This window comes from Mesocricetus auratus, unplaced genomic scaffold (assembly GCF_017639785.1).
Source record: "Mesocricetus auratus isolate SY011 unplaced genomic scaffold, BCM_Maur_2.0 Super-Scaffold_15014, whole genome shotgun sequence".
NCBI lineage: Eukaryota > Metazoa > Chordata > Mammalia > Rodentia > Cricetidae > Mesocricetus > Mesocricetus auratus.
This window is the reverse complement of record NW_024429186.1, coordinates 26,756,357-26,770,442: the sequence shown is the minus strand read 5'-3', so window position 1 is coordinate 26,770,442 and position 14,086 is coordinate 26,756,357. Positions and strand designations below refer to the sequence as shown.

At 41.7% G+C, this 14,086-nt stretch overlaps 1 protein-coding gene across 1 annotated transcript in view; it reads left to right on the top strand.

Moving 5' to 3' along the window:
• Tshr (thyroid stimulating hormone receptor) overlaps window positions 1–14,086 on the top strand; it is a 118,337-nt gene that overhangs the window by 82,691 nt on the left and 21,560 nt on the right. Inside the window, exons 6-8 of the mRNA XM_040742669.1 lie at window positions 105–182; window positions 2,625–2,693; window positions 10,612–10,689. Of these exons, the coding sequence (XP_040598603.1) occupies window positions 105–182; window positions 2,625–2,693; window positions 10,612–10,689 (225 nt within the window). The remainder of the gene's footprint in view (window positions 1–104; window positions 183–2,624; window positions 2,694–10,611; window positions 10,690–14,086) is intronic.

Sequence of the window (14,086 nt, the reverse complement as noted above, 5' to 3'; positions counted from 1 at the left end):
CTGAAACAGATGCATTGTGGCCAGTTGTCATAGTATGCACACATGCAACAAGAACCCATTCCCAGCGTTCTTCTCTCAACCGTTTGCATCCTTTTCTCTTGCAGCGAAATCACAGACAACCCTTATATGACTTCAGTCCCTGAAAATGCATTTCAGGGACTGTGCAATGAAACCTTGACCCTGTGAGTATTTCCAGTTTCACTCTTACCAGCTGTTTTATCTGAGGCTATTGTCATGGTTTGCCCAGCTAAAAATGTGTCTGAGGTTCACAGAAGAATGCCACCTTATGATGTATGCTCTGTGTCTGGAAAGGTTTAGTGTAATTGAGTGTTGCCTTGTGGTGAAATATTCCGCAGACCACAGAGTGAGATAATAAGAACTGCATATTCTCTATGGCAGGGGGTTGGTCATTTGTTCCAAGAAGGGTCAGGTAAGCTGTACACCTTGCACTGCGTCGTAGCAACTGTCACTGCAAAGCAAAAGCAGCCAAACACATGCCTAAGTCAGGGGGCAAGTCCGTGTCACAATTAAGTCCCTTTATAGTAACAGAATGTGGATCAGATTTGGTCTGTAGGCTTTATGGTACATTATCCTATATGTAAATATCCCCATTCTATACAGGAGTAAATGTGACTTTCATAGAGTCACTGAATAGAGAGTAGTGTCACTGCGGGCTTTTTGTGTTCAGTACTTATACTGTCACTCAGAGATCACCAACTATGACGTAGCTCCTGTAACTGCTTGTTCAATAGAAAACAGTGCTTGTGTTCAGAACGTGACCTGCTCTTTGGTTGTCCTTAAGTAGATACTGAAGGATGGGGATGTAGCTCTGTTAGAATAGTGTTGGCCTGGTATGCACAAAGCCCTGGGTTCCATCATCAGTACCCTATAAACTGGGCATGGTGGCACATGCCTGAAATCCTAGCACCTGGGAAGTGGAGGCAGGAGAACCTGAGGTTCAAGATCATCCTTGACTGTATGACAAGTTCCAGACCCTGCTTCAAAACACAGAAATAAACCGAAGTAGATGCTAAATCAAGGATAGCAATAAAACATTCTGATGGGAAAGATCTGCTGAGAGAAGACAAGTTAATTCTTAGAAATCTCTCCTGTCATAGTGTTAGCCACAAGGTAGCTAGGGCCATGCCTGTAGACCCCTCTCCCTGTTTTACTACCTACCCCACTCGATGCTACTGGTTTATGTTTGTGTGGCTGGTCTTGTGTTTACCTACACGGCCCCCTGAATTCCCTACTGTGTTCACACTAAAATCTGGAGTCTTCGTTGGATGTGTATCTGATCTGCTTACTCCCTAGCCATATTGATCCAAGCTTCCACTTGGCTTTTCGCAGGGACCCTCCTTTCCAAACCTCTAGAAAACAGGGATGGTAACATTTCACACCAGTTCCTGGGAACAGAGGCTAAAAAAAATAGCTGCAGAAGCATAGCATGTTAAAATATTCGAAGTATTACCACAAAAGGGCATGATCTATCTACATCTATGCGGCTCAATTTAATTCCACCTATAACCATTAAGCATTTGGTTTGCCATAAGCTCTGAGGACAAATAGGGGGTTTTTGTTGTTTGTTTGTTTTAGAGAGAGAAGGCAAAATACCCTTTAATTTACAAATAACCATCTAGGCCAGGCGTTGGTGGCGCATGTCTTTAATCCCAGCACTTGGGAGGCAGAGGCAGGAAGATCTCTGTGAGTTCGAGGCCAGCCTGGTCTACAGAGCGAGTTCCAGGACAGCCTCCAAAAAAATACAGAGAAACTCTGTCTTGAAAAACCAAGAAAATAAATAAATAAATAAATAAATAAATAAATAAATATGTATTCAGATGAATCTTTTCTCAAGCAACCATCTTAAGAAATGGCTATCACTCCTCCAGTGCTGATGTGAGCTTAGCTGTCATCTGAAACCCTTCCCCTTAATATGTCCACATATTTTTTTTTAAATCCTATGGTCTGGAGAGATGGCTCAGCAATTAACAGTGCTTCCTGATCACAGAGGACCTGAGTTTGATTCCCAGCACCCACATAAGACAGCTCACAACTACCTGTAACTCAGCTCCAAGACATCCAGCACCCTCTTCTGGCCTGCATGAACACCTGCACACACATACACACACACACACACACACACACACACACACACACACACACACACGCACGCACACACACACGCACACGCACACACACACACCTCCCTAAAAAATGAAAAAAGATAAACCTTAAAAAAGAACTCCTTTGTTAACCTTTGTTTATGACTTTGCCTCAGCTTCTGAGGCAAGGCTGACTCACTGGCACCTCAGTCTGGAGAATGGAGTTTCAAACGCAGAAACATCCTATGTCCCAGACAAGGCCTACTGTGGGGCTTTTGTTGAGCAATGCATTCAGATGATGAGTGAAATTTTATGTACATTTCTGATACTAAAGATGTGAAGCCCAGCTGTTTGAAAAAGGAACAACACATATCCCACAGGCCATCTGCTTTATTTACTCATTTCTTGGGCTCTAGGGCTCCAATGACCCAGGGGCTTTCATATGGTAGGCAAGTACTCTTCCACTGAGCTACATGGCCTTTGATTTTCCTCTCTTTCTCTCTCTCTTTCCCCTGATTTTAGGAAACTGTACAACAATGGATTTACTTCAATTCAAGGACATGCTTTCAATGGAACAAAGCTGGATGCTGTGTAAGTTTAGGGTAACCTTGGAAACTGCCACCACTCCCCACATCTCACTCCCAGAGGGACCATTCCGAGGGTCTGAATTCTGTTGAGATCTATTTTAAGTATCTCAAGCTTTGAAAGTAATGCCAAAGGAACTTGACAAGGGCCATCTGAAGTGGACACTTAATGTTGGCCCCAGTTCTAAATCCCAAAGCTCTCATTCTCAATAAAATGGAGATACATGCTGTCACCATCAGTTATCTTGAGGTGTGTATGTGTGTATGTGTGTGTGTGTGTGTCCAAATATTCATCTGCTATTACCTGAAGTGAAAGAGTATTGTTGCATCCAAAGATGTTTTGAAAAAAACTACTCAATCTGTTTTGACATGCTTTTTCCTTTTTAAAAGATAAATGATACCCAAAACAAAACAACAACAAAATAAAAAAAACAGATTTACATTTTATTTGTCTTGCAACACCTTTTGTTTCTTTTTTTCTTTTTCTTTTTCTTTTTTTAATGTTTTTTGTTTTGTTTTATTTTGAGGCAGGATCTTATTACGTAACCCTGGCTGTCATGGAACTAGCTATGTAGACAAGACTAGCTTGAACTTATGGAGATCTGCTTGCATCTGTCACCCAAGTTCTGCAACTAAAGACATGCATCACTTGACATTGCAACACTTCATTTCTTTAGCAGATATATGTACACACACACACACACACACACACACACACACACACACAGAGTTTCTTTAGACAGGGTTTCTCTGTGTAACTACCATGGCTATGGTGGAATTCATTCATGTAGACCAGGCAGGCCTGGAACTCACTGAGATCCACCTGCCTCTGCCTCCCAAGAGCTGGCGTTATAGGTGTGTACCACCAACACCACATGGTGCAGTTACATGTTTTTCTTTTTTTTTTCTTTTTTGTTTGAGACAGGGTTTCTCTGTAGAGCCCTGGCTGTCACGGAACTATCTCAGATCATACTAGCATTGAACTCACAGAGATTCACCTTCCTCTGACTCCAGAGTGCTGGGGTTTAAGGCATGCACCACTACCACCTGGTTATATTTTTTAATTTCAAATTATCTAGTATTTCCTCCTGGAACTTAACTGCTCATTTCTTACAGTGATGTGTTACTTACTACTTTTTGTGACTCTATACTCCCCTTCCTTAAAACATTCCTACACAGTTGATCGTTGCAAAATCTGAAGGCCTTATGAGTCAAATGTGGGGTTTACTGCATTGCCTCTCAAATGTTATTTGACATGCAAACCATCTAAGGATCTTGTGAGATACATATTCTCATTCAGTAGACTTGGGCTGGGCTGTGGTATTGTGTATTTCTAACATACTGTCTCACAATATCAGTGCTGTAGCCCACAGACTACATTTTAGGTAAACTACCTGCACAACTACGTGTAGAGGGCCTGGGTGGAAAAGAGCACACATGGTGATTGAGTGTTTTGGGCTGTTATTTTGCAGGTTAAGCACTCGGTTCTGTGATGATTCCAATTTTACAAAATAAATAGTAACAAGTTCTGGATTTCTTCTGGTTAGGCAAGATTCTCTACATATTATTGGGGTGGAGTTTATTGGTTAATGGAAGCTTGTTTTTTTCCTACATGTAAGCGCTCGAGGTAAAAGATGCCATGTAAATCCAATGTGTAAATCCAATGTGTAAATCAAATGTGTATTCAATTGATGGTCATTATCAGGATCCTGGGAATTATCAGGATCCTTTGCTCCTTAGATGAAGGGAAACTAAGTCAAATTTTCGTAGTTAATATATTCATTTGTAGATTTTAATGAATGAATGAGGTGTGTGTGTGTGTGTGAGTGTGTGTGTGACCTTTGCTCCAGGCTTTTATTTGGATTCCAGAAATCAAACTCAGGTAGTCAAACTTGTATGAAAAGTGCTCTTAGCCTAGGCCATCCCTCTAGACTCTCACACCACATTTTTAACCTAGCTCAACCTTTACTGTGTTTTCAAACTAAGGAAAACATATTAATCTTCTATAACAATTATCCTAATAGGGTTCAGAGATTGAAATAGCACAATCTCTCTAGAACTATGTTTACATATCTCCAGGTTGTAGTTTAAATAATTTGTTATCCAAAAGAGCAATCACCTACTTCTTGCCAATGTACTGAAATTGTCAGGTCTGACCTCAATTACACCCATTGTTTTAGTGTAACTGAGTAATGTTATTGTAGCCAAATTGGACCAATCCCACACTGAGGACAAGCACTGAAGCCAAGCAGCAGTTCTGTCCTTAGATAGAAGTTTATGAGAATCATGGCAAGTGGGTGAAAGCTCATCACTCCGTGGTTTCACTGAGTGCCAAGCACATTGTCATCACTCAGATGACAGATCACTGACTATGAGTGTCCTTGCTCAAGAGAAGTTGAACTGCTCTCAATCCTAAATCCCATATTCTTTCTCTGGACCTGTCTGTTCTCTCTTTATCTGGTCTTCTAAAACTGAGTTGCATCCACACAGTATCTGGTTCTCTGAGATGAGTTCTCTATTGTTGGATCCTAATTATTCAGTTTCTATCTATCCGTAAATATTCAGACCAAAAACAAATACAACTTGGATGTGCTAAGGACTTACAGAGACAGTAATTATTATGAGCAGAAAAGTCAACACAAACAATGTGCTAATTAGCATCACACATGAGCTGATTAGAAGTAATTCACCACAACTTGGAGCCACTGGGGAAAAAAATGACGAAAGTAGAGAAGATTATGGGATTAAGGAGGCTGCTGTTTCTCATGGGGTAAGTATTTGAACAGCTTGGAGGATATGCTCCAGGGTTGGCTGTCCCTTTGTCTCCTACAGTCTTGAACTCTTTCACACCTGTTATGACTGTCGGTAAACAAGTGTCTCAATCTCTGCAACCAACAAGATTTCCACAGAGCAATCCAGCTTCAATTTAGACTAATGTAAGAGCTAGGCAGTGGGTTCTATCATTTTTTGAATAACAAGAGCCGTGTTAAAAAAAAATACGACTCCCCACAGAAGCGATCCCATGTGAAAGGCATAACATAACCAGGCACCAATTATGCAGGAATGAGCTGAAATCCAATCTTGGAACTGAAATGGATCCTTCAACAACTCAGAGAACAAAGTCCATGAGCAACAGTAAATTCACTCAGTACATCATACTCCTCTCTTTGACACTGACCACTTCTGTCCCTGAATACAACCTGTCCTATCTGTGAGTTATCCAGAGACAGGGCTTTCATTTCTTGTCAGACAAGTTTTTGCTGAATGGCTGCTGTGTTTCAAGAATGAATCCAGGCTCAGTGCTTAAGAGCACCAACTGCTCTTAATTGAACCCAGGTTCAATTCCCAGCATCTACATAAAAGCTCACAATTGGGCTGGAGAGATGGCTCAGTGGTTAAGAGCACTGGCTGTTCTTCCAGAGGACCCAAGTTCAATTCCCAACACCTACATGGCAACTCACAGCTGTCTGTAACTCCAGTTCCAGCAGATCTGGCATCCTCACAGAGACATATATGCAGGCAAAACATCAATGTGCATAAAGTAAAAATAAATAAAATAATTTTTTTAAAAGAAGCTTACAACTGTCTGTAATGCCAGATCCAGGGGAATCTGAATCCCTCTTTTGAACTCTGCAGGCACTACATACAAATAGTACAGAGACACACATGCAGGAAAAAAAAACCATTCAAACATATAAAATAAAAATAAATCTCAAAAAAGAAATTTTTAAAAAGTGAGTTCAAGCCAGATGATGGTGGTGTACACCTTTAATCCCAGCAGAGTCAGGCAGATCTCTGTGAGTTTGAGGCCAGCCTGGTCTACATAGTGAGTTCCAGGACAGCCAGAGCTACAGAGAAAAACAAACAAAAAAGTGAATCCAAGAACACACACATACAGACAGACACAGACACAGACACAGACACACACACACACACAGACACACACACACACACAGACACACACACACACACACACACACACACACACACACCAAGGCTGTCAATTAGATACTTTTCCCCAGCTCATCGTTCTCTTCATTTTCCTGACCTCGCTGTTCAGAGTAGAGATTCTCAAGTATTGAAATATGGAAAATTTGACAACTCTTTTCTAGGAAAAACTTAATTTCTTCACCAGGTTCAAAGAGGCAGAATCCGTGTAAACAATGAGGCGTCATTGCCCAGGCAGAATCTGCAGCATCTGTTTTACTTTGGAGGGAACTACCAAGGCTTTTTCTAGAAGTCCTTCACAGTATCACATTAGCAATGCTCACTTTTAGGACGACTCTCCTTTCGCCCTTCTGACAAGTCCTCCTAAATTTTGAACCTTCTTTGAGTTCATCTTCTATTATCAATCCGCACACAAGATAGTCATTGTCTGAAATAGGTTCCCATCTGGCTTACCAGGATTTGTGACTGCTTTTATCCAAGTCAGTGTATACAGCACAGACATGGGCTAAGCTGTTATCAAGGAACCAGTTTGAGGGGACTGACATACCCATATACACTAGCACGTGGCTAATGAGGTTAATGGAAGTACTTCCTTCCTGGATATTAAAGTTTCTGAATCTGTAAAACCTCACCCTTAGCTTCCGGTGAGAGCTGGAAGGAGAAATCAGAACCCAGAACTCAAAGCTAAAAGAGGCAGCCCAGAAAACGACCAGAAACTCTCAAGATGCGAGAGTAGGAGGACTCATGAGCCTGTCAGCCTGGGCTTTATAGGGAGACCCTGTCTCAAAATACCGACAGACTACTACAGGAAGAGTGGCACACTCATTTTTTAAGCATCTTATCATCTTCAGAGGTTAAGTAGCCAAACAACCATACTGTCTTTTGAGAACGGGGCCTCTGTCAGGCTGGTTCATCTCCGTTCACATTGGCTGCACCTCTGGCTGCATTCTTTCTCCCATTCTGGACTCTGGCTGCCTTCCCCGGTTTGAAACCGTCTGCAACATTTCTGGTAAAGTGCACTGCTTATCGACCAGTCTCCCTGTCCTCAGGGGTGTATTAAGTATCAGATGAAAACACTACAAAATTGGACAAGTGATAATTTAGCTTTACAATGATGTCTGATGATTAGAGCAAGCCCATTTTTTGCTCCCAATCATTGGAAATGAAGAGGAGGAAACAGAGGAGCTCAGTGGAGCTTACTTGATTTGGGGCAGCCTGGGAACAACATGTGACCTATAGCTACACTGGCCCGAGAATAAGGAAAGTGTTACAAGCTGGTATGACCACTATGCTCATCACAGTTGTTATAACGTGCTCATCAAGAGCTTCTCGAAAGTTGTTGTTTTCCCAAGGTGGGTCTTACTCACTCCAGCTACTACCAAACAAAAGATCATCATAAACATAATGGGTTTCTGACAGGATCAATGTGTGAACATTAGAGTTCTGTGACCCAAGCCTTATATGGCATTAACCTATTGGGAACATGAACCAATGCTTTGGCATCTTACTCAGGTAAGATACAGAAGACTGGTTTTTTTCTATGAGACTTCATAACACCCTCTGCTATAGATGGTATCTGGAATGCCCCCATCCCTGGCCTATGATTTAAAGTCTTGATATTCTCAACTTGGTGTTTGTGGGAAACAGTAGAACTTTTAAGAAGATTAGTAGGAGAAAGTTGGCTTACTGGAGACATTCCTTTGAATGGAATATGATACCAAGCCCTTCCTTTTCCTGTGTTATTGACTTCTCAGCCACCGTATCAAAAGCAGCCTCCTCTGCCTGGTGCTCCTGCCATGGTGAGCCATGGTGCTACCACAGACTCGAAAATAGTGGAATCAACTCATCTCCATGACTGTGAACGGAAGTGATCCATTTCTCTTTCAACACTGATTGTATCCATCCTTTTGTTATAGCAGAGAGCTACCTAACATAGTCTGGAGGCTGGATGCTCAGCCACCACTTACAGAGGCCATTTGTAAACAAGCTGCCTCAGCATTCGCTGCCATGAGGAAGGTTCATTTCCCCAAAGCTACCATATCATATGCCAAGTCTTCTCTTATTTTTCATTATTTTTTTCCTTTAAGCAGTCACATGTGTCACCCTCAAAGTTTGAAAGTATCAATGTCACTCTCTTGAAGGAAAGATTACTTATTTGTTTGTGCATTCACAATTCTCACCCAATAAGTATTCATGGAGCACTGAACTCAGTAGTGGGTATACAGCAATGGATAAGGCACAGAACTTCCATTCTGGTTGAAAAGACATATTTTCCAGTAAGAAAATAACTAGGCTGGGAGGTGGTAGCACACGCCTTTAATCTGAGCACTCAAGAGGCAGAAGCAGGTGGATCTCTGTGAGTTCGAGGCCAGCCTAGTCTACAGAGTGAGTTCCAGGACAGTCAGGGCTACACGGAGAAAGCCTGTCTCGAAAAAGAAAAAAAAAAAAAGGAAGAAAGAAAGAGTAAATAAACGAGTTAATTCCAGGAGGAAGTGGAGACTATAGAGCAAAGTTGTACTATTTAGATGAAGAGTCCCTGTCCTCTATTTTAAAAAATAGTCGACAGAGCATCTCTCCATGTGAAGACTCTACGCCATATTCAAATGCATCAAATGCGGAAGGCCTGAACTCATTGCTAGTGCCTGTTTACTCCCTTAGCATGCCCAGAGCAAGGAGGATGACAAACTCTTGGGCACTGGTGGTCAATTGTTCTATTTTTACCCAGGCCTCTTCGGTAAAGACACACCTGGATCCAATTAACTACAGGGGCCTTTCTTTATGAATGCTCTGGAGAAGGAATTCTAATGGAAAGTCTTCATCGCTCTACTATTATTAGCCATCATCCTTAGGCTCTTCCGTCCTGTAGCTCAAAGCTCACTGATCCAATGCACGAAGCACTATCTATAATTAAGCAGACCTCCCAACAGTCCCCACAGAATTTATTTTGCATCAAGCCATGGTCACTCACTAGTGTAAATTGCCTACACTATGCTTCGAGTTCATGTAAATGTGTAAATTGGGGTCATTTATGACGAAGATGAATATGCTTAATTTCATTTTTAGATAATTTTATTCTCTATAAAAGCTATGGGGGTGGGAGGGAAGACCCACTTTCAAAAACCCTGGGTATTTTTGTTCATTTGTGAAAATTTTTATTTCAAAGTACTTTGTAACTTAAATTGCCTAAGAAATATTATCCTTTCAAATGGCCAATGTGTTGCAAAAAGGGGAAGATCAATATAGCCATCCCTTTTCACAAAAGGCACATGCTCTAATTTTATTTACCCAAATACCCCTACGCCAAAACTGGTGTTGTTGGATTAAAATGCATACCTTTCAATTAAATTTGAATTTCAGATAAGCAACAGATAAATTTGCATGGGAAATATTTACACTTGGAAATTATTCAGTGTGCTTATGTGTAATTTGAATTAAACTGACATCATGTATTTTAGTTTGCTAAATCTTGCAACTCCAGTCAAAGAAAAGAACTGGGTCTCTGGCCACCTCTACCACCCCCCACCACCCTTGCCATCTACATCCCAAGCCTTAGTTAAGTCCTAGCTTCAAAGATATATGGGAATAATGGTCAATTTTTGAAAAGCAAAATTTGAGTCAAAGCAGAAAAAACGATTGCCAGGAAATAGGAAATCTGGGTAACTTTGGTAAAAATGTAGATATGAAAACTAGACCCTAAACATAATTAATCTTCAAAGATTCCTGCCACAATGAAAGTTTGCTTTCCTGACACACAGAGTTGTGCTTAAGTCAGGAGAATGCAAAGTGTCTTTGAAATTAATGTGACCTTGGTTAGATTTTGACCTTCTTTAGATTTTATTTTGGTATTTATTCTAATGTTATGTGATGATTTGTTTGTCAAGTTCATATTCTCTCTCTCTCTCTCTCTCTCTCTCTCTCTCTCTCTCTCTCTCTCTCTCTCTCTCTCTCTCTCTCTCTCTCTCTCTCTCTCCCTCTAGTTACCTAAACAAGAATAAATTCCTGACAGCTATTGACAAAGATGCCTTTGGAGGAGTGTACAGTGGACCAACCTTGCTGTGAGTAAAACCCATGAATGACTAGTAGCTTTTTATCCATTTTTCTCTTTTACTTTTCTGGAATGAAAGAGGTGTGAAAAGAGGAGATGCCAACTGTCTTAGTTAGGGTTTCCACTGCTGTGAAGAGACCCTGTGACCACAGCAACTCTTATAAAGGGAAACACTTTGTTTGCAGCCGGCTAAAAGTTCAGAGGTTTAGTCCAGTATCATCTTCGAGGGAAGCATGGTAGAATACAGGCAAACATGGTGTTGACGAGTTCTATATGGATCTGAAGGCATCAGGCAGAGGGGGAAGGAGAGAGAGAGAGAGAGAGAGAGAGAGAGAGAGAGAGAGAGAGAGAGAGAGAGAGAGAGAGAGAGAGAGAGAGAGAGAGAGGATGAGAAGATGAGAGGATAAGTGGGTAGGGGTTTGTCCTTTAAAGGGGTCCTTGCACCTGTGTGCAGACTCGTTCTCGTGGAACTCTGGGCTGGCCAGAGTGCTGCCTGAATTAATCCTGCCTATTAGTGCCACTCCCTGTGAGCTTACAGGTGTAGTCGCTTTTGGGTTTTTTTGTTTTTGTTTTTATCTTTGCTCTTTGGGGGCCTGCCACCCAACTCCCAACTAAACACATGGAAACTTATTCTTATTTATGAACGCCTGGACTTAGCATGGCTTGTTTCTTGTCAGCTTTTCTAACTTAAATTATCCTGTTTCTCTTTAACTACATTTTGCCTCAAGGTTTTTTTTTTATCTGTATTGATTCTATATGTCTTTCTTCCCTTCTTACTCTGTGGCTGGTTGTGTGACTGAGTGACTAGCCCCTGGCATCCTCCTCTCCTCTACTCTCCTCTCCTCTCCTCCCCCTCCTCCTCCTCCTCCTCCTCTTCCTTTTCTCACTCCTCATTCTTCCTCTCTTGAGCCTAGATTTCTCCTCCCATTTATTCTCTCTGCCTGCCAGCCCCGCCTACCCCTCTCTATCCCTCTCTAGCTATTGGCTGCTCAGCTCTTTATTAGACCAATCAGGTGCTTTAGATAAGCAAAGTAACACAGCTTCATGGGGTTAAACAAACACAACATAAAAGAATGCAACACATCTTTACATCATTAAGCTAATATTCTGCAGTATAAACAAATGTAACACATCATAAGCTAATATTCCACAACATAGAGGGGCCATTTTCATTCAGACCACTACACCAACATTCAAGACAAGAGAAAGCTGTTATCTTGGGTTACAGCTTATGCCACTAAAAATCCACAAGGCAATTCACTAGAAGCAAGAGGAAACTATTTATGAAAATAGAAAAATTAAATTGTATTAACACGTATACAGATGACCATGAAAACAGGTAGACAGCAGCTATATCCCAAGAGGAGAGTGAATGATTGGCAGTCCTGAGCTCCTGGTACCTCCACTCGTTTGCCTCCAACGATTTTACTTCACCTTGGGAGTAAATGCACCCAGTTAAGCAAGCAGGTTGGTGGCCCAGTTTTCTTAAAATCTGCCCAACTCTATGGGAGTTTCTCCTAACTCATAGTGAAGCATAGACAGAAGAACATGCAAGAGATAACTGTTGCAGTCATGAACTCACACCAGTTATGGCTATCTGCGCTAAGTCTGCACCACAGTGGCCCAACAGTGGTCAAGATGGATACGGGAGGGGCTCAGGAGCTCAGCCCTCAGAGCGGAAAACAGGTTAGAGGCAGATTCCAAAGGACAGGGAATTATTTACTTTAGTTTTCTACACATTGGTGAGCCCACTATATTCCAGTAGATATCTCCAAACCCATGACTGGGTAGAAGCACAGTGTGTCACAAAATCAATAGAAGAGACATAAATCTGAAAAAGGGAAATGTAGGGAGGATAGGGAGGTTGGTAGGGATGGGAGGGAATAAAGGAAAATAAATAGAAAGCATTATGTTCATGTATGACATTGTCTTCGAATAGGCTTAATAAAAAATAATAATAAAACGAGGAGCAGTGCTGGTCTAGTTTGGGAGCACATAGAACTTTGGAGCACTCAGGAGACTAGCAAGAGGTCCATTTAATCCAAGATAAGTAAATAAGAAAGAGACAAAGACAGAAACAGCTCAGTTCCAAACAAAAAGCTATAGTTGGAGAACGATGAAATTCTAATAGACAGAGTAAACAGTCCAAATGCTAGATATGGCTTTGATTAAATAGGTCCTGAACCTACTAGGCAAGTAGAGCTATATGAGGAGGAACAGTGTGTGTGTGGTTAAAGGGTAATGGAAGGGTGTTACATTCATATTCTATAGAACAAAACCAGTCAATGAAATCTAAAACAAATACATGGAGAAATGTAGACAGTCATGGAAGAAAATAGCCAAAGTTGAAAGTGATCAACTTAGAGGTCTTAGAAACTAGACCCAAGATAGGGATTAGAGAGAAATCTGATGTTCAGGTTATAAAGTTTCCAGTGTTTTCATTTTCTTCTCAGGCAACAGGAGCACTGGAGAGATTTCTCTGGAGTTAGGAGTGCTTGCTGCACCAACATGGGAACCAGAGTTCAGACCACAGCTCTCATATAACTACTATAAGCAATGGCACAGTAATCACCAAGAGGTTTGCTCCATGATTTGATGGAAAGGTTTTTATTGTAGGTATGACAGAGAGGATGTCCAAATGCATCTGCCAAGAGTCCATAGTAGAGAGGAAAAGAAGCAAACTGGACAGGGCCAAGACTATCTATGAGAGAAGTGAGAATAGCAGAGGAGAGGGGGGAGGGGAAACCTTATTTTAAAGAGAGCAGGAAGTGAGCTATAATCTAGAAGGATAGTTTAGTGGTGAAGGAGAGGGGGTCAGGAGGCCAGCAGGGGCTTTGAGACGTATAACAAGTACAAGTGAATACAGACTGGAGCAGTCTGGACGTTACCATTGGCTTTAGAATGTGTTTGCCAGAGGAAGGAGACATAGGAAAATGGCTCTTCCTGGTGTTGGGGTACCCCAAATTAAAGAGGGGTCCCCAAACTGGATTCGTCACCCCAAGAATCTCCATGCGCCAATTGATGCAACAGGCAAGAGGCTGTAATTAGGCATCTGCAGATGGGCCTCTCGGTCAGCTTTTAGACCGATTGGCCCCGAGGTTCAGTTACAATCAGCTTTTAAAGACAAAAACCACAAGCTTTTGGGAGGGGTCCCTATCTTGTGACGGGGGGGGTATGTGACTACTGACCAGGGGAAGTAGATGTCTTCCTGACCTACACGTTGTAAATTCCTCAAACCTTGGTATAAGTTAATCATCTCTCCCTAAGTAAATGGTGGTTCCCACAAATCTTGTTTGCCCATCTCTGACGCCCTGGTCAGTTCTTCACAGGTGGTCAGCAGCCCGAAATTGGCCTTTTGTGGGTTTACAGCCCTTCTGCAATTAAGGTTGCTAAAACATACATTCCAT